Below are 25,468 nucleotides of genomic sequence, written 5' to 3' on the forward strand. Positions count from 1 at the left end.
ACCAAGTTCTTTTCTAAGTTCTACAAATTAGCCAAATTTTTAGGCCCGAAAACAAATCCGATCCACCTGAAACAAAAGGAGGCTCACAGCTGAGCAAGAACACAACAACAGCAACAAAGCAGTCCTAAGAAACGGTAAGAACAAACGGTGGAGCTTTAGAAACAATCAAGACACAGTTACCTTGATCTCCTAGAGAAGCCGCAAAAATAAATGGAGTGTGGGTAGGTGAGCAAATATACAAGATTTGCTCTAGCCCAGAAATCTAGTTAAGTATAATCTAAAAGCTCCCTATAAAAGCCTCCCACACAATGCAGTGTCCTTCCACAACCCAACACACAGCAATATCCAAAGAACGGCCATTTTAACATGGGCTTCTAGCTTTCCCGGTACTCATCATTAAGTCAGTTTCCTGTTCTCAGTTTGAACGGACATTGGATTTGATATCATGTGGTATACAAATGCCTCACATATCATAGAGGAATGATTAAAATTTAAAATTTTTTCTCAGCTATAAAAAGAAATGAGGGAAATGTTGCCCACACAAATTTTTTCCCGTCACCCCTGACCGAGAGCCAAAAGTCACGTGAGAGGATGGGTTACAACTGCCTAAGAATCCCGTCTGTGCATTTTTCTGTTCTTTCAGTTTTTTAAGATGCTACATGAAGCTATTGAGGAAGATAATTGCTTCCTTTTGGGACACACTTCCAGAGACACATGTACTCATACAAACTAAAAAAACTCCCAATACATAAATCCATATGAAAATATTATTTTACAAATAGTATCAGATGAAATGTATTACTTTGTGCCAAATACTATGGCAAAATCTGACCTGTCTTCTCTCAGTAGTTCTCACAATGCCCTCTGAAGTTTATGCTATACAGTCACTAGACTGTAAGCTCTATGAGAACAGGTACTATGGATTTTGTTCACCAATGTAAAATCAGCACCTTGTTCCTACACTGCTTCCTACATGACAGATGCATGGCAAGATACTTGCTGAATAAGTAATTTTCATTTGATAAAAGAGGCAACTGAGGGTTAGAGAAGATAAGTAACTAGCCACAGATATGAGAGGCTAGGATGTATGTTACAACATGTATCTATCAATCATTTTTTTTTTTTTTTAGATAAGAGAATCGATGGGGAGTAGACGAGGGTCAACTTATTGCCATGTTTGCTCTTCTTGCCCTTTCCATTTCCACAAGAAGATAAAGTTGCTGAATAGCAACAAAAGGGCCAAATTCGGAAAGTCAAAAAAAAAAAAAAAAAAAAAAAAAGACTAGGTGGGGTCCACTATGGCAAGATATTAATATCCTCTTTCAGACAATGAGCTCTTCCAGCCTCTGGCCTAGAAAACAGAGACCTGAATTTTCTGTCTATAAGGGAGGAAATGTGATCTAATCAACAGTCAACTATGTGTAGTGCACTGTGTGCATTATGCCCCTTCTGAAATGCAGCTAATGACTGAAAGTACTGGGATAAGTTAAAGCAGCTCTTCCAAGTTCAGCACTCTCTGCCCTGTACCCACGGCAGACTTCTGTGTATGGACTATAACACACTCATTGCTCTGCAGCCTCTGCTCATTCGTTACCCATATCTAACACAAATGTCAGGCAGAGAAATAAAATATCAGTGTTCCTGTTGGTCTAGATCCCATGGGCCATTATTCCATGTTGAGTCTTAGTAAAATAGAGAAAACAGAACTAGAATCTTCATGTTCTAAATTATAGCCTCTGGAACACTGTCATATACCACGCAAGACAGGAAACCCATGCCTAGATCCATATGACACAACACAGTAACTTCAGATACATGATTTCCTAAAGACCAGAGCATCATAAATCAGGATTCTCATGGATCTAAACGAATGGGGTTCAGCGGACATACCATGGGGAACATAGTACACTTCAGTGGAGCATGAATCTCAGAGTCCGGCAAGCCTGGGTTCTTACCAAACTTAGTAACTTAGTTCTGTATTAGACAAGTGACTTACGTAGTTTTCTAATCCATAAAATGGGGACATGACGAGTACTTACCAGACAGGTCTCTTAAGAATACTGAAGTGTGGGATACCCTTCAGTGTGTATACATACAAGTGTGGGAGCACCTAGGTGAAGTACCAGTAATAACTCAGTAAATTAGTTTTCACTTTCAGCTCGATGACCATCACTTTAATTTCATCACCGAAGGAGTCTCCAAGCATCAACCAAAGGAAACAAACTTCAAGTGATGAATTGTATTGCTTAATACGTACTGGGCTGCCTTTGATTTTTACGTATTTAATGATTATGCTGGTCACTGCTACTACCCAAGGTGGGTCCCTTTCATCAAGCTGCATTACAAAAGCACAAGGAAGGTGATTCCAGAAGTGATTTCTTTGTGGATCTTTAAGATGGGGAGAAACTACTGAGGTTTGGGAGAGAGGTGTGATGCTAATGGTCTCACAGTGGTGTCTGACCAGTTTGGGCTGTATTTATTAATAAGCAAATCAGATTGGGGTGACTGTGAATTCTGAGTCAAAGTCTGACGTGGAAATCATAAAATGCAAAATCAGAAACCCTCGTTTTAAGGCAGCAGTCTGACACTCAGTGCCTCTGTGATTTCTAGACCTTTAGATGTCCAAGGGCTGGAGCATTTTATTCAAGAGGCAGTACAGTGCACTGGTGAACGAAACCGAAGAAGCTGAACTGCCTGAGAGTGAGTCCCAGCACCACTGTTTCCTTTGTGACCCCACCAGTAAAAGAGGTTGCCGTATCAGACACTGAGTATGTATTAGTTGCTGCTGCTATCCTTCTGATTATATTTTTCATTTTGCAGTGCAATAATCTTTTTGTTTCTGTTTCCTTCCTCTAGACTGTGAGCTCCCTGAATGAAGGGACTAGATGTATTCTTCTTTCTTTCCATATACAGTCCCAAGAGACACTCTAACGATGTTGGCTGAATGATGGACTGGAACAGCAAACGAACATCAAAGTGAGATTGACTCGGAACAGAAACCCTGACTTTAAGCTGAGGAAAGTAAGAATAAATAAGATTACTGATGAAATCATCTAGAGAGTAATTCGCAAAGGACCAGCATCTCCTTAGCCTCTCTTATCTCTATCCTGTTCCTAAATAAGGAATCCATGTGGTCTTAAACCACATCACCAACTTCACAGGTAGTAACCAAGCCCTGACAACCAGTTCACAAAGTTCTACTGGTTCTAACACCTTCCCAAAAAACTAAACAACAACAAAAACAAATGCCATACTTACGGTTTATTCTAAAGCTAAAGAGAAATTTGATAAATACTAATAGATTAATACACAATTTAGTTTTGAACATTTTGGGATTTATGTTAAAAACAAATCCTATTCTTTTTAATAGGCTTTCATGAGATTTTGACTTAACGGTCCCTAAATTAATTTTGCAAGATCAGGTCTTACTCAAACAGCAAATAACATTTCCAAGTGACAGTATGATTTCTGTTTTTCCTTTGGAAAGTGATTTTGAATAATTAAAGAAAACATAATTTGTAACATTCTTCACCATCACCTCATTTTCCTGCAGACTGTCCCCTTCACCCTTGCACCTTACCAAAAGAGAAATTACAAATCTGTGTCCCTTACCTCCAACAGTTCATCTCCAATACGCATTCGCCCGTCCAGGGCAGCAGGCCCTTCGGGGTTAATTCCCACCACGAATATGCTCATGCGTGACCGGTCCTTATTACCAGCAAGGCTGAGTCCAAGTCCATTCTTATCCTTTTCAAGCTCAATAATGTGCAATTCTCCAGGCAGGTCTGCATATCTTTGCCTGATTTTTTCTATTGTTAAAAAAAAAGGGTGGGGGGGGGTAAAAAAATTAAATAGAGCACTTAAATCTACATTACAAAAGCATCAGCATGTCCCCATCCTGACCCATGATGGTCCTTTTTTGAGAATGAAGTAGTTGGAGTCATTCATCACCTTACATATAGGTTATAGTTAATTGTTCCATCTCCATTTTATTTTTTTTAATTTTTAATTTATTTATTAATTTATTTATTTATTTGACAGAGATCACAAGTAGGCAGAGAGGCAGGCAGAGAGAGGGGGAGAAGCAGGCTCCCTGCTGAGCAGAGAGCCCGATGTGGGGCTCGATCCCAGGATCCCAAGACCACGCCTGAGCTGAAGGCAGAGGCTTAACCCACTGAGCCACCCAGGCGCCCCTCCATCTCCATTTTAAAAGTTTAGTTCACCAATAAAACGTTCTCCAATTGTTCAGGTTCACATGAGCCCAGAGTTGCTGTGCATTCCTTTCTTACCCAAAACAGTCAACACAATGTTGTAGAAACCCTAGCCTCCCTACCTCCCTCCAAAAAGAGAGGGGGTCAGTGGGAAACAAAGAATATATACAGAGCATCAGCTCTGTGCCAAGAAAGTGTTTGGTCCTGGAGATATTATACTGAACAAACCAGACATGGTTCCTATTCTCATGGACTTGCATTCCAGTAAGAAAAAAAGAAATCAACAATTAATTCAAAATAATTATGTTTCTTTAAACTATACAAATGGTATAATAATATTTTATGATACGTGAGTAAAATAAAGGGAATTAAGGATGTTGGTTTAGCTGTCAGATCTGAATTCAATACACAAATCAACCATTCACTCAATGTCCAATAATTAATACATTACTTTATTTTATGGAATTCCATTTCTTCATGTGTAAAATGGGCATGACAATACCCTCTTCATGGTTGTTGAGAAAATGAGATAAAATACATATTAAAGAACTTAAAAGCTAGCTCATGCTTTATAGGAATTCTATAAATCTTTTATTTAATCTTTTGTCTTTCCTTAGTACGAACTCTCTTTGGTCTAAATTACCTACTTTAGGGTTTGGCTGGTTATGCCTCACTTGTGTTGATTAGGTGCAACAAAACCACTCTGGCAGATCAGTGTGGGGAATGATACTGCTTTGAACATGGCTTGTCCCCCACAAAGCACTGGCTGAGGCCAGGTGTGTTTCTGGGGCCAAAGGTTGACACCTTCTACTATGGTATGATGCAATCATTTTATCAGTTGAATGACCATCTGGTAGACTGAGACTATCCCGGAACTGTATGGTCAGTCTAATGTTTGACTTAGGTCTATTGTCCTTACAGGGAACCTTGCAATTCAAAGCTGAACTCAAGTAATTAGTGTTAAGGGGAATGGGGGGAGGAAAACAGCCTAGCTATGTTATCACTTTCCAGACCTAACAAACACTGCCTTAGGAGAACAGATATATTTAAACTCGTAAAAATATTTTTAAAAAATATAAAATATAAATGGCTGCTTATTTTAGAAACAGAATAAATTTGTTTGCTTTATACTGATTTTGAAAGGAGTCTTAACTTTCTTTCTCTACAGCTAATGTGATGAACTTAAAAATCTCAGAGACAAAGAGAAAGTCCTGAAAGCAGCTAGGGACAAATAGGTCTGTAACCTACAATAGCAGAAACATTAGACTGGCAGCAGACCTACCCACAGACACCTGGCAAGCCAGAAAAGGACTGGCATGACATATTCAGGGCACTAAATGAGAAAAATATGCAGCCAAAACACTATAACCAGCCAGGCTGTCACCGAAAATAGGAGGAGAGAGAAAAAAGCTTCCAGGACAAAACAAAGCTAAACTAAACTAAAAGAATTTGTGATCACCAAACCAGCCCTACAAGAAATATGGAAAGGGGTCCTCTATGCAGAGAGAGAGCCTAAAAGTAACACAGGCTAGAAGGGAAAAGAGACAGTATACAGTTAATAGTCACCTTACAGATAATACAATGCCACTAAAGTTATATCATTCAATAGTTACCCTCAATGTAAATGGGCTAAATGCCTCAATCCAAAGACATAGGGTATCAGAATGGATAAAAAAACAAGACCCATTGATATGCTGTCTGCAAGAGACATTTTAGACCCACTTGATTTAAACACCTCCAGATTTAAAGTGAGGGGGTGGAAAACCATTTACCGTGTTAATGGACATCAAAAGAAATCTGCAGTGGCAATCCTTATATCAGACAAATTAGATTTTAAATCAAAGACTATAAAGAGATGAGGAAGGACACTATATCTACTTAAAGGGTCTATCCAACAAGAAGATCTAAGAATTGTAAATATTTATGCACCTAATGTGGGAGCAGCCAATTTTATAAGCCAATTAATAACAAAATCAAAGAAACACATGGACCATAATACAATAATAGCAGGGGATTTTAACACTCCCCTCATTGAAATGGACAGATCATCTAAGCAAAAGATCAACAAGGAAATCAGGGTTTTAAATGACACACTGGACCAGATGGACTTCACAGATATATTCAGAATATTCCATCCCAAGGCAACAGAATACACATAAACATTCTCCCGAACAGATCACATCCTGGGTCACAAATCAGATTTCAACCAGTACCAAAAGACTGAGATCATTCCCTGCATAATATTAGACCATAATGCTTTGAAACTCGAACTCAATCACAAGAGGAAAGTTGAAAAGAACTCAGATACATGGAGGCTAAAGAGCATCCTACTGAAGAATGAATGGGTCAACCAGGAAATTAAAGAAGAATTTAAAAAAATAATAGAAACAAATGAAAATGAAAACACAACTGTTCAAAACCTTAGGATCCAGCAAAGGCACTCCTAAGAGGAAAGTATATAGCAATACAAACCTTTCTCAAGAAACAAGAAAGGTCTCAAATACACAACCTAACCCTGTACTTAAAGGAGCTGGAGAAAGAATAGCAATGAAAGCCTAAGCCCAACAGGAGAAGAGAAATAATAATGATCAGAGAGAAATCAATGAAACAGAAACCAAAAGGACAGTAGAACTGATCAATGAAACTTAGAAGAGATCATATGAAACTAGGTGCGGATTCTTTGAAAGAATTAATAAGATTGATAAAACCCTGGCCAGACTTATCAAAAAGAAAAGAGAAAGGACCCCCAAAAATAAAATCATGAATGAAAGAGGAGAGATCACTACCAATACGAAAGACAGACAATTATAAGAACATATTCTGAGCAAATGTATGCCAATAAATTAGATAATCTCAAAGAAATGGATGCATTCTTAAAGATGTATGAACTACCAAAAGTGAACCAGGAAGAAAGAGAAAACCTGAACAGACCCAGAACCAGAAAGGAAATTGAACCAATAATCAGAAATCTCCCAACAAACAAGAGCCCAGGGCCAGACGTCTTCCCAGGGGGAATTTTACCAAACATTTAAAGGAGAATCAATACCTATTCTTCTGAAACTGTTCCAAAAATAGAAATGGAAGGGAAACTTCCAAACTCATTTATTCCAGTAGACTAACAATGATAACATGATATGAAGGATTATACTTAGTACGATTCCCTGCCCCTGGAGCCTAAAAGAAGAAAGATGCTGAGAAAAGCTTCAGTGTAGTATTAATATAAAAAGGCTTCCAGGTTAAAAACTTGTCTGACTTGTTCAACTTTCAGAGAAAAAAATTAACCTTCATGGCCACGAACCATATATGCAAATGTTTAGACGTCTTGATGATTAATGGCAAGAGGGACCCTCCGTTGGTAAAATATGGCTCCATGTTTGAGTTATGAACAACTCAAATTAACTGCTACAAATGGTGAATCAACATGTTCTTGTGGCAGAACAGGAAGAGCAGAGGCTGAAGAGCCAGAATTCAGTCAACCCTAGAGGACGCCCGTAACATCCCTGGTTCCTTGGACCAACTATGGAACCTCCATGAACAGCAGTTTGTTCGTAAAATGGGGTTCTTACCCTGAAAGTGGATGTTAGCTAAAAATGCCTAAGGATACAGGGTCCCAAGAATGTGAAGTGAAAAATACAGCCACGACTTTGTTTCCATGATTTAATTTTGTTGCAGTTTTTTAAAGTTAGCCTCAGTTGGTGCCAAAGCTATTTCTTCTTTAAATTTGTCTGTCTTAAACCATAAGTGACTCTTAATCTCACAAACCAAACTGAGGGTTGATGGGGGGAGGGGGGTTGGGGGGGGTGGGATTATGGACATTGGGGAGGGTATGTGCTATGGTGAGTGCTGTGAAGTGTGTAAACCTGGCGATTCACAGACCTGTACCCCTGGGGATAAAAATATATTATATGTTTATAAAAAATAAAATTAAAAAAAAAAGACTTTGGTGAGTGTTTGGGCCACGTCTGCTGAGTCCAAGTGCTGTGCTTTCTTCATCACACCACAACTATCTCTTAGACCAGGAGAATTTTAAATAAGAAGAGGATCCCCCTAAAAGAGCTCAGACAATGGTTCCCAGGCCTAGTCTCCTTAGAACTGCAAGGTAGTAACATCCTTAGAGCCTATAAAACAGAATCATGACTGGGCTCTGCCCTCTGAGATCCGGAACCAATGACACGGAGTGAAGTTTAGTAATCGCGTAAAGTTCTCGTTGTAACAAGGTCCTGAGATGATTCTCATGGGCACTTAAATCTGTAAATATTAGATGAATCTCCCATGCAATACAAAAATTGTTTCTATAGTGATGACAGTTGACCATAAAGTTCACAGATGCCAACATTTAAAGCAGATTTTATTTTTAAAGATTTTATTTAGTTGTCAGGGAGAAAGCACATGCTGGGTGAATGGCAGGCAGAGCAAGAAATAGGCTCCCTGCTGAGGAAGGCGCCCCATGCAGAATTCAATCCCAGGACCCCAGGATCATAACCTGAGCGAAGGCAGATGCTTAACTGACTGAGCCACCCAGATACCCCATAAGGCAGTCTTTAAATACATCCTTCATAAGACTAATCGAATATTGAGAGTATCTCTACTTCCATGATCACGTCTCAGGATTACAATAAGAAACGTTTCCACTATATAATAGGTGACTTTAGGATCTCAGTCTCCGCCTTTCTGCTTCTAGCTCCCACCCACTCGGGTTGCCTCCCTCCCTCTCCTATCTCAGATATTTCCTGCCATTTCCATGACTACTTGTTTCTACTCTGCAGCTGCAATAAAAGGTGAGTGAGATTTTCAAAACGGGAGGAGGAAAACAAAGTTCGTCTTTGCAGGGGGAAAGCAGAGCTGAACACTCATCTTTGAAAAATCAAGACACTGCATGCCAGCTTGTTAATTCAGAATCTGAGCAACTGTATTCGGGCTCCTCAAGCTGAGTCAGCACCAACTGTTCTGCAGTGTCAGTGAGGGGTGGTGGGTAGGGGGAGGCTCTGCTGCAGGGGAACCCTATACAGCCTGGTATTTGCTTTGGGGGCAACTGGGAGGGGTTTCCAGGATAACCAGTAGCTGAGCAAGGGGTACTTCCTCAGCTGAGGAAGGCAGTAAGTGGGAAGAAAATGTACGAAGGGAGTGGTTTTCTTCAATCTTTTTTTCAGTTTCACAAACAATACAGTTAAAGAGGTGGGGCCATTGACATTCTCCCCTGAAATTAAGAGGGTAGAACCCATACTTTGCTTCCTGTACACAAGTACACGTACATATCTGCAGGAATTATGTTAAGTATCAGCTTTCAGCAACAAAATAGTACGCGTGTTTACAATGATCTAGGATCTTACTATCCCCATCCCTAGCATTTTCTGGAAATGCCTGTGATAAATAGCGAACCTTATGCTGATTTTCAATGACTTTCACGATGTATGAGTCAAGTGGCAGTCGTTCCTATCCCAAATAATGTAGACGCCCTTCCATTTCTAAATACAAATCAGATTAGGATATAAGGAACCTACTTTTTTGGGACCAGGCTTTATTTAAGTTCCCCTGAATGAACATCAGCCTAGAATAACTAGAGAGAGAGAAGAGTCTTTTCTCTCAGTTGAACAGTCATGCTTGTTTTAAACATGGATTTTCTAGCCTCATGACAGTGCTTGCTGAAGAAAGGAATGTCAAGTTGCTCGTAATTCTGTATCAAAGCAACAATGTCTTTTCCTCGTCGAAAAAAGCCAGTAAGATTTCTCTCCTGTGATCTCAGGGTGTTTTCCTATCATCACAGGATAGCAGGTGTTGCTAAGTAACAGAGCCTTTCTCCCAAGAAAGAAACTTAATTCAAGTCATTGCCCAGTATTTTAATAGAAAATGTTCAACACACTGGAATAATGATCTGATACAGTTTCAGAAGCATTTAGTTATCTGGTCTGTTTTTAAATAACAAAGGATAATATAGAGAAAATATATAAATACATTTCCTTTACAATAAGTAGAAGGATCCCAGTTTTAAATAATCAGGTTATAATAAACATCTCAATCTAATTTTATGCAGTTACCAATTTTTAATTCTCTATGAGTTGGCAAGCACATGTGGATTTGAGAAGTAAAAACACATGAAAAAAATTGTAACTAATCAGGGGCGCCTGGGTGGCTCAGTGGGTTAAAACCTCTGCCTTCGGCTCAGGTCATGATCTCCGGGTCCTGGGATCGAGCCCCGCATCCGGCTCTCTGCTCAGCAGGGAGCCTGCTTCCTCCCCTCTCTCTCTCTCTCTCCCCGCCTGCCTCTCTGCCTACTTGTGATCGGTCTGTCAAATAAATAAATAAAATCTTAAAAAAAAAAAATTGTAACTAATCATAAAAAACAGCATATGAACTTTAGTAGTAAGGAGCAAATCTCAAGTGAAAGTCCAGACCAAATAGAGCAAATAATGAAAATAAGTCAGTGTAAAGAAACTATATCTTACATAACAACAAATAAACACACTACCCTCTAACATGCTGTATGTAGGTGCTTTTGTTAGTAGGTAAATATGATCATATTATATGAATCTATAAATAGAAATAAACAATTGAAACACTCAAACAAGAGAGCTATACTTAAGTATAATAATAATAGATATTCTAAGGACTTCATTATTAACTCACTTAATCTTTATGAAAACTCCATGAGATGGGTATTATTTCCATCTTTACAGATGAGGAAACTAGGGCACAGATCGGATAGGTAACACACAAGTATACAACTAGTGAATGGTAAAGCCAGGATTTGAAACCAGGGAGTCCAGCTCTGGAGTCCATGATCTTAGGTGAATGCCAGGCCAGAATTAAACAAAAGTATTACAGAATTCAGAATAAAAACAGAGAAGTCAAATCCTTTCATTCCTTTAGTTCACAAAAATTCAATCCACATTAAATAGAAGAATAGAAAGAAAAATGAGCCATATATCTACAGTGAAGAAATTCAGGCAGTAAGTTAGAACAAGAATCAGGGGCTCCTGGGTGGCTCAGTCAGTTAAGTGTCTGTCTTGGGCTCAGGTCATGATCTCAGGGTCCTGGGATCAAGCCCCGTGTCAGGCTCCCTGCTCAGAGGGAAATCTGCTTCTCACTCCCCTTCTGCCCTTCCCCACTCTGACTCCCTCTCTCTCAAATAAACCAATAAAATCTTGAAAAATAAATTAAAACAAGAATCATTAAGACTACTTCCTAAAAACACCATATAGTAAGAAAACAAAAAAGCTTCAACTAATAGTGAAAATCTAAAATCTTCCGATTAGATGAATCAAAAATCCAATTAAATCCATATGCAATGAGCAAATTTTAAACATAAGACACTGTATTAACTGAACTTTCACTGCTAGAAACTACGCTGATGCCTTTATAATATTGGGTATGGTATTGTGAAATATAATCGTCAATATATCCATTGCAGTAGAAAGGATAAACAAATTGTAGCATATTCAAACAATGGAACTTTATTCAGCAATTAAAACAAGTAACTACTACTACCAGCAACATGTCTGGATATTAGAAGCCTACTGTTAGGTGAAAGAAACCAATACAGCAAAATGTATAAACCCCACTTCCATTTTTATTGAGTTCAAAAACATACAAAGCTAATCTACGGTTTTAGAAGTCAAGACACTGTTGACATTTGGTGGGGAGGGAAGAAGTAGTGAATCAGAGGGGCACAAAATAACTTGTCGGTGGTAGTGATTTCTGTTTTGTGGCCTGCATGGTGGGTGAAAATTCAAACTCTGCTACAGTTTTATTTGTGTATGTTTCAATAAATTCCAATAATTTATTTTTAAATTTAATTTATTTAATAAATTAATTTCAATAAATTTATTTTTTAACAAATTTATTATTTGTTAAGAGACTTAACAAAATAATGTGAGGACACTGTCTGAATTCTGATTTGAACAAACTGTAAGAATCCATTTTGAGACAATTAAAAAAAACTCGACTGTGGGTTGTATAGATACATTAATGATATTATGGTTGCATTTCTAGAGATGCCTACATATGGATGAAATTACATGGTATCTGGGAATGGCTTGAAACTATTTTCATAAGGAAAAATAAGGGAGAGGTGAAGTGGATACAGCAAAACCTTGCTAATTATTAAATCTGAAGAATAATATATGATAATTCATGTACTGTTCTCTTCAGGTTTACAAACAGTCAGAAATTTTCACAACTAAAAGGAAAACAGGGGTGCCTTTAAGTATCTGCCTTTGGCTCAGGTCATGATCTCAGGGTCCTGGGATCGAGTCCTACATCTGGCTCCCTGCTCAGCAGTGAACCTGTTCTCCCTCTGCCTCTGCCTGCTGTTTCCCCTGCTTGTGTGTCTTCTCTCTCTCTGTCAAATAAATAAATAAAATCTTTGAAAAGAAAAGGAAAGGAAAGGAAAGAGAAAACAAACCTTCCTAACAGTCCTATAAGGTATAATTATCCTATTGTACAGATGATGAAACTGAAGCTAACTAAAGTTATGGAACTTGCCCAAATTTGCATTTAGTAATTGATGGACCTGGGGTTCAATTCGGGTCTGTCTCACTCCAGATCCCATGTGCTTACCCACCGCACAAGGAAGATAAAGATGTTTTCTGTGTTCACATCTAGGAGAGTGGCAGAAGGGAAGTCTGAAACCTGTCTTACTCCTTTTGGAATTTATGATCTGGTGGGAGACATGAAACATATACAGGCAATCCCCAGAGCCCAGCCTCTGAAAGTTTAATTTGCGAGAACACACAGGATGCCTTGAAGAGGAGAGCTGAGGACTGAGAAGGACCAAGGGAAGACTACACAAATAGAATGATGGGGGCGGGGATAGAGGGAAAGCTAGAATGTGGTGGGAGGAAACAACTGATACACAAAACCAATGAAGCTGTGAACTGTTTAGATGTCTGAGGTAAAAAGGAGTAGGGCAAGGAGAAGGGGAACAAGGAAACTGTGGTCAGAGCCCCAGAGACAAGGAGTGAAGCATAAAGAGATAACAATTTAGTTTGAATGGGCTGGTTTGCGGTATCAATAACAGAAAGCTGCTGAATTCAGCCTGGCGCTCCACAATGAAGGGGAGGTAAGCCCAGATCTCCTGCTGATAAGGAAAAGCTGAGTGGAACTCTTTGAGCAGTGTCTGAGAATGAATCTGCATCCAGCTGTGGGAGTGCTCAGGAGAGAAGGATAGAGACCCTGACCATTTAGGAGGTCATTACTATCCACCCAAGAGGAAATACATATAAACTAGACTTGGGTGTCAAGTGAAATAGAAAAAGGAACTCAAAGAGTCAAAGAAAGGAGTAATAGCTGACTTCATGTATTCATTAAAATAATATGGAATGCTTGCTCTGGGTCAGGCATTGTGTTACTTGCTAAGGAGGTAAGTAAGAGTGAATTAAAAGTTAAAAGAATAAGGGATGAATCAGGTACTATCAAAAGCATAAGAAATCCCCAATATGACTGGGATCTTTCAGTCACATAACAGCAAAGATTCAACTTCTGTATTCAGTACCTAAATGCTTAAGAAACACATTTCGTTTGGAGAGAGAAGGAAACCAGGCCAGAGCATCCACAAACAAGATACCAAGGATCACTGAGGTTAATCACAAACTAATGGTGAAATCAGGAGCAGAATCCCCAAGTCCTCATTGATTAGCTTAAGTATTCTAAGTCTCAGCTATTGGGGCAATTAGGCCCAATAAACAGAAGTTAGAGGTGAGCCACTTTCACCTCTCATGTTCATAAATCTCACTTCAATCCCTTATTTCATGTTGTGAGAAAATTGACCACTCTGCCAAATCCCTCTGATAATGAGGGATATGGGATAAGGCGAACATTCAATGGGGGACACGCAATTAGAAAACAGTTTATCTGCAAAGTACAGGCTCCTTGACCACCTTTAGGTTTAAACTAAGGAATGAAATTAGTTTAGTACAGAGAAAAAGTTTATCTACCCTAATTAGGGAGGATGCTCACATCAGTACCTATGCTCAAACACAAAGGTTCACACAATCCAGTCTTGATGTTCATGGAGGCTTTCTGTAAGAGCACCGTCTCACCCAAAGCAGTGTTTCCCAAAGTCCACAGATCACCTAAGGTAGTTCTGTAGAAAAATCACCTGTCTGGGCTCCATGTCTTACCTACAAAATCTAAATTTGGGGATGCAGAAAAGAATCACCACTTTTTTTTTTTTTTAAATAAAGATCTCTAATTCACATTAAAAAAAAAATACTAAAAACTTAAGACAGATTCCCCCTCCAAGCTCCAAATGCTGTTGTGGACCTTCAAGACGACTGAAAACAAGGTATACAAAACGATTTGTTTATCACTGACTTTAGGTTTTTCCCAAGTCATGAGCGAAGCCAGGAAAAATACTCTGATTTTGCAAACAGCCCTGAGAAAAGCCAAATGCAATTTTAAAAACACTCTTTACAATCATTTGTCGTACATTTTTAGTATCAGGAGAACACAGAGTACGGTTCTTTAATCACTGTAAAAGCACCGAACAGCAAGCTCACGATGGTGACCGTGTGGGAGAAGTGTGCTGCGGTCGTGCCGATTTTGCTCCCTGGTCCCTACCCAGGCCTGCAGAGATACTCAGCAAAGCCCCACCTGGCAACAGATCAGGAAACCAATAGCGGCACCGACAGCACAAAGGTGTTTAATTATATTTTCTGGAAGGGAAAAAAGCGGCAGTTTGCAATAATTAAAGAGAACCACAGTGGAATGTAGAAAAAGGAATATAACACGGTATTTTCCAAGGTTACCTGGTCCCATTAAGGGACCGATTCTTTGGAAGCAAACATCCCTCTGCATACTTGCTTAAGAAGCCACCTGGCTTTGTCTGCCCAGGGCCCTTAGTTTCAATAACCATCAGAGCAAGGTTTAGGGAAGACGCAGATCTAGCTGAGATCTGACAGTACTTTGTGTAGTCATCGTTAGCGGTTTAGTGGTACATTTTCCAACTACCATGAAAGGAGAAACAACCTCTGTTTTGTGTAGGCAGAGTTCTTGGCCCAGAGCAGGTGCAGCATAAATATATGAATAAATTATGGAAACAAAAATTTACAAATTCATCATTATCTGAACTGGTCAATAAATTGACCTTAGCTTAACTAAGTGTCTGCCTTTGGCTCAGGTGATGATCTCAAGGTTTTGGGATCAAGTCTGGCATCAGGCTCCCTGCTCAGCGGGGAGTCTGCTTTACCCTCTCATTCTCCCTCTCTGCTCTCTCTCTCAAATAAATAAATAAAATCCTAAAAAAAACCTGAATTATAACAAAAGACTCCAAGATTAAACTAAGAAAAACATCTTTTCTGAGTAATTAACATGTTTCATCTTCATTAGAAACATTATCAGTTACATATGTGGAACCAGATTCAGTCAGAACAAAAATACGGGAGGTTTATAGTCAAAAAGATCTTCACCAAAAGGCCCATAATGAATTCAGAAAGTGCTACTGTTCGAATCCCATCGATGCCACATTATCTCTGTCTGACCTCCCCCAAGCTACTTAGCTTTAAATTCCTATCTTTAAAATAAGATAACCTTTCCTGTCCTAAGAATTTGAGAAGACAGAATTAAAGGACATACTAAAATGTTTAGTTTAATACCTAGCACACAAAAGCTTTATTCCCTAACCAGCCAAAACTTTCCTTGTTTATGTCTTGCAGTTGGAGAGCATCTGAATGTACCATATAAACCAGCTTTAATTACACTGCACTGCTTATTAAAATTATCATTTTTATTTTAAAAATGAGGAAACAGGCTATGAGAATTTAAGTAACATGCATAAGGTTGCCCGGTACATTTAATTTTTAAATAATAACATGGAAATATCCCATGAAACTTTAAAAATCATCTTAGAAGACAGATCAATACTAATTTCATAATTTGTCATGATTTCAACATAATTAATTTTGTTCAAGTGATTTTAAGCAATAGAAAACTGGTTTAACATTTCATCCACAGCATGTGAGATTCCATGATATTTTATTTATTTACTTATTTTTTAAGTGAATCTCTGTCTAGGCTTTTTCTTTTTTCTTTTCTTTTTTTTTTTTATTTATTTGACAGAGAGAGAGAACAAACACAAGCAGGGGGAGGGGCAGAGGGAGAAGTAGGCTTCCCACTGAGCAAAGAGACCGATGCGGGGGCTCGATCCCAAGACCCTGAGATCATGACCTGAGCTGAAGGCAGACGCTTCACCGACTGAGCCACCCAGGCGCCCCTTCCATATTTTAAATAGAGCTTAGGGAAAGAAACCAGTCACTGGAAAGATCTCCTTTACTTCTGCAGCAGGCCGAAGGCATATTCACATGTTTTCAAGTCTAGCGGGAGGCTACTTGGTGCAATGGAGAAAAGCAGTATAACTTGCTGAGAAAGCTGGACTCTACTTTCTAGCCATGAAACCTTGGGCATATTATTTACTTTTAGCCCAGCCTCTGTCTGGTCAGGAGTCAAATGAAAATAATCTTGCAGGGCACCTGGGTGGCTCAGTTGGCTGCCTTTGGCTCAGGTCATGATCCCCAGGTCCTGGGATGGAGCTCTGCATCGGGCTCCTTGCTCAGCAGGGAGCCGGCTTCTCTCTCTGCCTCTGCCTGCCTCTCTGCCTACTTGTGCTCTCTCTCTCTCTCTCTGACAAATAAGCAAATAAAGTCTTTGAAAAAAAGAAAGAAAGAAAGGAAATAATCTTGCTTGCCTTTAGCATCTCATAGGAGATTTTTTTAAGTGATTAGATGAGGAGTACTTGTGGAACTGTCTTAAAAACAGTCATGCTTTAAAACAATGTAAAGAAGCTGGCAATCTTCTTATATAAAGATTTTGGTTTTGAAGTTTTTTTTTCTTTTTTAAATAACGATTTATTGAGAATAAGACAGCATCATCCCCTGGTGAAATTTCTACTTCAATTGACAACTACACAAGGGGAGCGAAAAATTTCAGAGGTATCTTATAGTTCTGCAATTTGGACACTGAATACTTGGATGGTGATATCTTCTGAACAGTTCAGAATATTCTTGGCTAAAAGTTAACTCTTTGGGGGAAAGGAGAGATGAGCAGGTGGAACACAGAGAATTTTTAGGGCAGGACATTATTCCGTATGGTACTGTAATGGTGGATACATATCATCATACATTTGTCAAAACCCACAGACTACAACACCAAGAGTGAACCCTAATGTAAATTATGGACTTTGAGTGATAATAATGTGCCACTGTAGGCTCACTGATTCAAAAATTGCCACTTGCTGATAGTGGTGGAAACTGTGAGGGGGGAGAGAGTGGAAGAGAGGGAGGTTGGCAGGAGATATATGGAAACTTTATGTATTTTCTGCTCAATTTTGCTGTGAATGAAAACTATCCCAAAAAATGAAGTCTAAGGTAAATAAGGAAATAAAAAGTATATTATCAAAAACTATAAACCTCTTAGAAGAAACATAAGGGGAGAAACTTTCCGGCTTCCTATTTGGCCAAGATTACCTAGCTAGGACGCCAAAGGCAACAAAAGCAAAACCAGACAAATGAGACTACTTCAAACTTACAAACTTTTGTTCATCAAAGAACACAATCAACAGAATAAAAAGGCAACTTATGGAATGGGAGAAAATATTTGCAAATCATATACTGATAAGGGGTTAATACCCAGAATATGTAAAGAGATCCCACAACTTAACAACAACAAAAAATTACTCAATTTAAAAATAGACAAAGGACTTGAATAGATAATTTTTCCAAAGGCAATCTATGAGTGGCCAACAAACCTATGACAAGTTGCTCAACAGCACTAATCATCAGGGAAATGAAAATCAAAACCACAGTGAGATAGCACCTCCTTCCCATTAGGATGGCTATTATCAAAAAGAAGAAGTTTCGGTAGGGATATGGAGAAGTTGGAATCCTCCTACACTGTTGGTAGGATTGTAAAATGGTGGAGTCACTCTGGAAAACAGTACGAAGTCTCCTCAAAAAATTAAAAAAAAAAAGATGACCATATGATCCAGTAATCCCACTTCCGGTATATATCCAGAAGAACTGAAAGTAGGGTCTTTTTTTTTTTTAAAGATTTTATTTATTTATTTGACAGAGAGAGATCACAAGTAGACAGAGAGGCAGGGAGAGAGAGGGAGGGAAGCAGGCTCCCCGCTGAGCAGAGAACCCGATCGGAACTCGATCCCAGGACCCTGAGATCATGACCTGAGCCGAAGGCAGCAGCTTAAACCACTGAGCCACCCAGGCGCCCTGAAAGTAGGGTCTTGAAGAAATATTTGAGCACCCATGTTCATAGCAGCACTCTTCATAGTAGTTCTTCCTCACAAGGAACAGATGAATAAGTGAATGAATAAATGAACCGACTAAAAGAAGTGAACCCTTGATGTATTTAAGATTATGTTGTGATCTCGATCTGCATGTGCCAAAATGACAAGTGCGAGTGGGGAAGGAGACTGCATATACATTCTGTGGAAAAGCAGCAATGAAAGGAAACATCTATCCCACACACCTAGATATGCCAACAGATTAGGTTCTAAAAACCTGGCGGCTCAGATGACTAAAATAAAGACACAGGAAAGACACCAAAGACTGTCCAAATAAACTGCCAACATTCCTCATTCATGTCCTTTCCACAGGGGAACAGATACTTGTTTTCTCTCTGGTGTTGGAAATTTTGCACTGTTTAATTCGTTGTCCCTTGGGTTTTAACATCTTCTTGGCTTTTTTTCAGGCAGCCATTATGATAACATGAAAAAGGACTGATTCCAAGCATTGCAGCCAGTCTGTTCTTATTTATGTCTCGTCTTTAGGCTGATCACACACTGAGAGAAGCCGACAGTCAGAACCTGGACAGGATCTTGCACATCAGTGAACAACTGCTTTCTCCCAAGATAAAAGAAAAGATAAATGAGAGGGGAAGGGACTGAGAGGAAGAAGCAAGAAAAACAGAAAAGCAAAAGTAAAAGCAGAGGAGGAAAGCAAGCAAGGAAATGTCTTTTGAAGACTAATCCAAAATCTCCTATGGGCAATTCTGAACTCAGATTTATAATAATAACAGACGCTGCCTTTCCAGTGACAGTTACCTTCAAATAAATGATCTCATTTAGTACATCAATGGCCCTTTCTAGAAATAAGAAACACTGAGGCTGGGCGGGATTCAGTGCACTGCCCAAGAACATTAGCTAGCAAAAGGCAGAGTTGACCTTTTAACATAAATCACTGTCCCTTTTATAAATTCTAAAACACACATTTCTTTAAAAGGTAATATAAAACTGTATTTAGCATTCAGCTTATCTTTTTTCCTAATGCACAGTCAACTTAATCCTTTGGAAAGAAGGTACTGAATGCTTATTAAAGGTATCTTTCCTTGACTAGAAAGTTCAACTCTTAAGAGGTAATTTAAATGCTGTATATCAATTGTACCTCAATTTTTTAAAAAAAGATTTTATTTATTTGACAGACAGAGATTTTATTTATTTATTTGACATACAGATTACAAGTAGGCAGAGAGGCAGACAGATAGAGAGAGGGGGAAGCAAGCTCCGCATTGAGGAGGGAGCCCCATGCGGGGCTCGATTCCAGGACCCTGGGATCATGATCTGAGCCGAAGGCAGACGCTTAACAACTGAGCCACCCAAGCAGCCCAGCACATAGTTACTGTTATGATTTCCACTTTACATGTGAGGTAGCTGAGTAAAGACAGAGATTAAACAGTCCTAGTTTTTTCCAACTGCAAGTGACAAAATTGGGATTTGAACCCACAGTCTCACTCCAGAGCACCTGCTCCTAGTCTCTAGGTTTTATGGTCCAATTTAACCGGATGGAGCATTGCTTTGGATGGTCAGAGCACGAGAGATTCATACCAGGAGAATTTGAGAGGGTGAGACAGGAAGACCCAGGCTCCCCAGCACCATGCACCTGGGAATTCATCTGGGAAGCTATTATATAGACTCTAGATGGGACTTTGGAGCCTTTTTGTACCAGGTATCTTGGATTTTCTCCTGCTAGCACCCCCTTGTCTTAATCCTCAAATGGTAATCTGTTAGGACCATAGAATTCCATCAGAATTGAAGCAGAAATGAATTGCCAGGAAAGGCAAACCTAAAAAAGTATTTCGTCTCTCATTCTTAACTTCTTGTGGCTGCAATTCACATATTACTCATTTAACTGAGTGTTTACCATGTGCCAGATACCATGGGAGGGGCTGGGGATACAAAATGAGTCTGGTTGCCAAGGAACCCTGGTCTGTGAGGAAGAGAGATAAGTAAATCAGTTTTCACAGTGGAAGAACTTTGACAGAAGAGACTCCAGTATTTTAGGAATAAGAGAAAGAACTTTTGCTGCAAGGGTCATGGAATGCTTCTTTGATCACTGCACAAAGTTACTAAGGCAGGGAAAACGGAGGAACTGTGATGTTACATTGTGGCTACAGTGCAGCCTGCAAGGGGACATGGCAGAAAATGGAGGTACAAAAGAAACACTCCCTCCATCCTTTTGTGCATCTTGGGTGGAGCCAGGAGTGCTGGGGACATAGTGAGGCTATCAAAAATATCAGGGGTCATTTTATTTTTATTTGCCTGTACAAAGTTAAGAACTCTCCTTTTACTCCTAAAATTTTTATCTTTCTCTAAACTTGCTTGTGATACTTCTGTTTACTAATTTTACCCTAAATTATCTTTTGGGGGGCACCAAAAGATGGTGGCTCAGTTGTTAAGCGTCTGCCTTTGGCACAGGTCATGGTCCCAGGGTCCTGGATCAAGCCCCACGTTGGGCTCCCTGCCTAGCGGGAAACCTGCTTCTCCCTCTCCCATTCCCTCTGCTTGTGTTCCCTCTCTGGCTGTGTCTCTCTTGGTCAAATAAATAAATAAAATCTTAGAAAAAAAAATAGTAACTATGTGCTTGGGTTGTTTGGTGGATTATGTGAGGCAATGCATTTGAAGCCTAACACAATCCCAGGTCCTGTTTCCAGCTTTACTCTATACTTTCTTTACTTTGCAGAATCCCTGTAATTCCCCACATCTGCAGAATTTTCAACATGATAATCACCCTAGAGCTCACGGATTGTTATGCCCTCCCTATACTCCTTACCTTTTGCCCCTATCACTGATTTGCTCTGTCCTTGGTCAACTGAGCTATTTAACTCCCTGGTCCCTACTTCCACCCCATGAGTTCAGAGATTAAAAAAAGGCTCTGTTGATGGACATGCAGGGGGAGGCGGAGCAGGGCTGCACTTTGAGAACCATGGTGTTCACTACATGATTATATAACTTTTAGCTTAGAGATCTCAAAAACAGTTACGAGATGAATGCAGAAGACATTAAAGATAGTAATTATATTCAAATGCAAATACTATCTACTGAGAATGAGTTTTATATTAGGCATGTACCAGGCTTTCATATATTTTTTTCTCACTTAATCCTCAAACTAACATTCATGGTAGGCATTAGCTATGTATACTGAAGATGAATGAACTGAAGCCCAAAAAATTTAAATGGCTTGATTGAAGTTGTATAGCTAGAGAGTGATTAAGGTGAAATTTCAATACAGAACTTCTGATTCTACACACAAAGTCTCTGTGGCAGTATTATCTGGTTTTGTACTTCCAGAGATAAAAGTGAGTTCAATGTATGTATTTTTTTGATTATGATCAGTAATCTGAAAGTGAACTTCGCTTAGCTTCCCTACCCCCGCATGAAGTATAAAGGCTGAAAATTATACTTATTCATTCATTCCCTCAAAAAATGTCTTATTTATTTTTTTAAAGATTTTATTTATTTGACAGAGAGAGAGAGAGAGGGAGAGAACAGCACGGGGAGCAGCAGGCAGAGGGAGAGGGAGAAGCAGGCTCTCTACTTAGTACTAAGAAGGGAGCCTGACTCAGGGCTTGATCCCAGGACTCTGGGATCACCATCTGAGCCAAAAGCAGACGCTTAACCGACTAAGCCACCCAAAAGTTTTTAATGATACTACATAGCAAGCATGGTGCTTGCTAGATGTTGATGGGCAATGGAGGCCTGACCCTGGTGTTTAACACGTCGTGGAAGAGATGCGTTTAATCTAATAATCAGAATTAACACAGGCAAATGGTAAGAGAGAAAAAGCACCACAAGGAGTGTGTAAAAGAAGTGGTGGTATCTGAAACGAACATCAAGATGGGCTTCCTTTAGGACTTGAGGTTTGGGTTCAGAGATTTGGAAAAGTAATCCTGACTAAGCAAGGGGAAATCGCATGCCAAGGCTATAATGCAAGGAGGAGGATAGGATGCTGGAGGAACTGCCACTTGGGGCAGAGGCAAGAAGACACTGGAAAGATGTGGAGAGAGATCCTGGGGCCAGATCCTGAGGACCCCTGGGCAAGTCCAGTGGGAAGCCACTGAACTGCAGGGCAGTTTATCTACAAAAGTATCCAAATCTAAACTCTGTTGTAAGTGACCCCTAATGCTTACTTACAGATTATGTGTACAAAATTCAATTAAATTTTAAAGCCACTACAATGTTAACCTCCAGAACAGGTGAACAGATTTTGTAGCAGATTAATCAATCAATCAATTTTGAGAAGTTCACCAACTCAGATTATTTTTTAAAGATTTTATTTATTTATTTGACAGAGATCACAAGTAGGCAGAGAGGCAGGCAGAGAGAGGAGGAAGCAGGCTTCCTGCTGAGCAGAGAGCCCGATCCCAGGATCTGAGCCAAAGGCTGAGGCTTTAACCCACTGAGCCACCCAGGCACCCCAACAACTCAGCAGATTTTAATATGATAAGACATCAATATAAAATCCTATACATAAATAGAACCACAGATTGGAGGCTTTAAAACTTTGAATTATAAAATTAAGTTGTCTAATAACCCTTTTCATTTTTTTAAAGATTTTTTTTCATTTTTAAGCTATCTCTGCACTCTATGTGGGGCTCAAACTCACAACCCTGAAATCAAGAGTCCCATGTACTACCGATGGAGCCAGTCAGGCGTCCCTCATTCTTATTACCTCAAGCATATATAATCAAATGACCGGGCAGCATAGTATGTAAGTATGATACTTATACATGATTTGATTTTAGCTCTAACTTAACAAACTTCATTAAGAGTAAATGCTGCCTTATTTTCTTTCCAAATTTCAATTTAGGAAGAACTTAAATATCTTTTCTGTATGTCAAAGAAATCTCTTCTGAAAGCTTTAATCTGCCAAACATTTTTATTTAACTGGCTATTTTAAGAATAGTCAAAAACTTGTAAGAAATCATATTGCTTTTTAATATACTTTAATATAAAGTATAATAAATAATAATGAAATACATATTGCTTGGGGCGCCTGGGTGGCTCAGTGGGTTAGGCCTCTGCCTTCAGCTCAGGTCATGATCTCGGGGTCCTGGGATCGAGCCCCCACACGAGGCTCTCTGTTCGGCAGGGAGCCTGCTTCCCCCACTCTCTCTCTGCCTTTCTCTCTGCCTACTTGTGGTCTTTCTCTCTCTCTCTGTCAAATAAATAAATAAAATCTTAAAAAAAAAATACATACTGCCTTCTAGGTATCATTAGAATAAACTAGGGTCCAACTAAAATCATAAACCAAAATCAAAACTCTAAAAAAAAAAAAACCACTATACAGGCCTAAATTTTCACTCTCTTCTGGTTTGGATAGATAAATACAAACAAGCAAGCCAATAAACAAAAGGGATGATGTGTGCTGCTTTTTGTACTATCCTTCTTAAACAAAGTGCTTAAAGTTCTGTATAGAAAGTATATTTTGGTCTCATTCTACAAATAGAAAAATGTGTACTTTAGAATGGAGGAAATGTAGTACTATACTACAGCATCCTCCCTACTCTTATTTCCAAAGTTTTAAATAATGTGATAAACATAAAATGATGGTCACGGCCAGAAGTGAAGAGAAAATAAATTAATCAGTTATAGGCCGATGTGGCAGAAGGGTGAGGGTGTTGATTTCTAATGTGTATGATAGGCCTAAAGGTCTTTAGTTCCTCTCCTGAAATTCAAAGAAGTGCTAACCATTTTGCCAAAGGTTAAAAGCTCCACCTATCCCATCCTGTTTTAGCTCTTAAAGATTCCTTCTGATGTTTGCAGGAGGCTGTGGGCCAGGCCATACCCATTCTCCACAACAATGACTCCCTTCACAACCAGAACCACACTAGGCTCCCAGGACAGCTCTCTATAAATGCCTCGAATGAATGAATGAATGAATGAATGAATGCATATCCTCTTCTTTAAGAAAAGTTCTACTTAACATTATCTTCCAGCCTTCTCTCCATATTTCCTAGAATATTAAAAACCCCACCATTTGACAATCTGCTAATTTGTTCTCTATCCATTCTATTCTACCTTTCCTGCCCATAGAAAGACCTATTTTTAGCAGGGCATGTGTCTGCCCGGAAGAAAAAGAACATTTCTCAGCCTCCTTTATAGCTGGTTATATGACTACACTCTGACAGTGGAATATAAGCTAGGGAATTACGGGCAAATTTTCAGAAATATCATTAAAGGAGGAATGTTCTCCTTCCCTTCTCTTTTTTCCTTCCTGGCGGCTGGAATGCAGCCTTGGTCATTAAAGCTAGTGTCCTCCTGACCATGAGGAAATGCAGGGACTGGAGGTGGCACCAGGATCTGAAAGGAGCCTGTCTCCAGACGCCGTACGGGGCCTGCTTCCGGACTCATACCTACAGGAAAAATACATTCCTGAGAACAACTAGTATTTGGCGGTTTCTTCACTGACAGCTGGAACTTAATCCTGATGATCTTCTACACGATTCTCTATATCCCCTCCTTGTATTTTGTGAAGTTAATTCTCTTTTAAGATTATAGCCTGAGGGGCGCCTGGGTGGCTCAGTGGGTTAAAGTCTCTGCCTTCCGCTCAGGTCATGAGCCTGCTTCCCCCTCCTTCTCTCTCTGCCTACTTGTGATCTCTGTCTGTCAAATAAATAAATAAATCTTTTAAAAAAAAAAGATTATAGTCTGATTATTCCTCTGGCTCAAGAGTTTTCATAGTCCTCTACAGAATATAAGAACAAGTCTCTTTCTCTTTGCTCAAAACCCTGCAGCATCACACCACAAACTTTACCAGCTACTGTACCCACACACCTAGGTTGATGTAATTTTTACCTGTTTTGTCAACTACAAAACTGCTTTGTGTTGGGGAGCCTGGGTGGCTCAGTTGGTTCAGCATCTGCCTTCAGTTCAGGTCATGATCCCAGGGTCCCAGGATCGAGTCCTCCATCAGGCTCCATGCTCAGCAGAGCCTGTTTCTCCCTCTCCCTGCTGCTCATGCTCTCTCTCTCAG

At 39.5% G+C, this 25,468-nt stretch overlaps 1 protein-coding gene across 5 annotated transcripts in view; it reads right to left on the minus strand.

Moving 5' to 3' along the window:
* PATJ (PATJ crumbs cell polarity complex component) overlaps positions 1–25,468 on the minus strand; it is a 373,314-nt gene that overhangs the window by 157,089 nt on the left and 190,757 nt on the right. For all 5 annotated transcript variants that reach the window (XM_047724601.1, XM_047724598.1, XM_047724600.1 and 2 more), the window contains one exon: positions 3,613–3,809. In XM_047724601.1, the coding sequence (XP_047580557.1) occupies positions 3,613–3,809 (197 nt within the window). The remainder of the gene's footprint in view (positions 1–3,612; positions 3,810–25,468) is intronic.

This window comes from Lutra lutra, chromosome 4 (assembly GCF_902655055.1).
Source record: "Lutra lutra chromosome 4, mLutLut1.2, whole genome shotgun sequence".
In the NCBI taxonomy this organism is placed as follows: domain Eukaryota; kingdom Metazoa; phylum Chordata; class Mammalia; order Carnivora; family Mustelidae; genus Lutra; species Lutra lutra.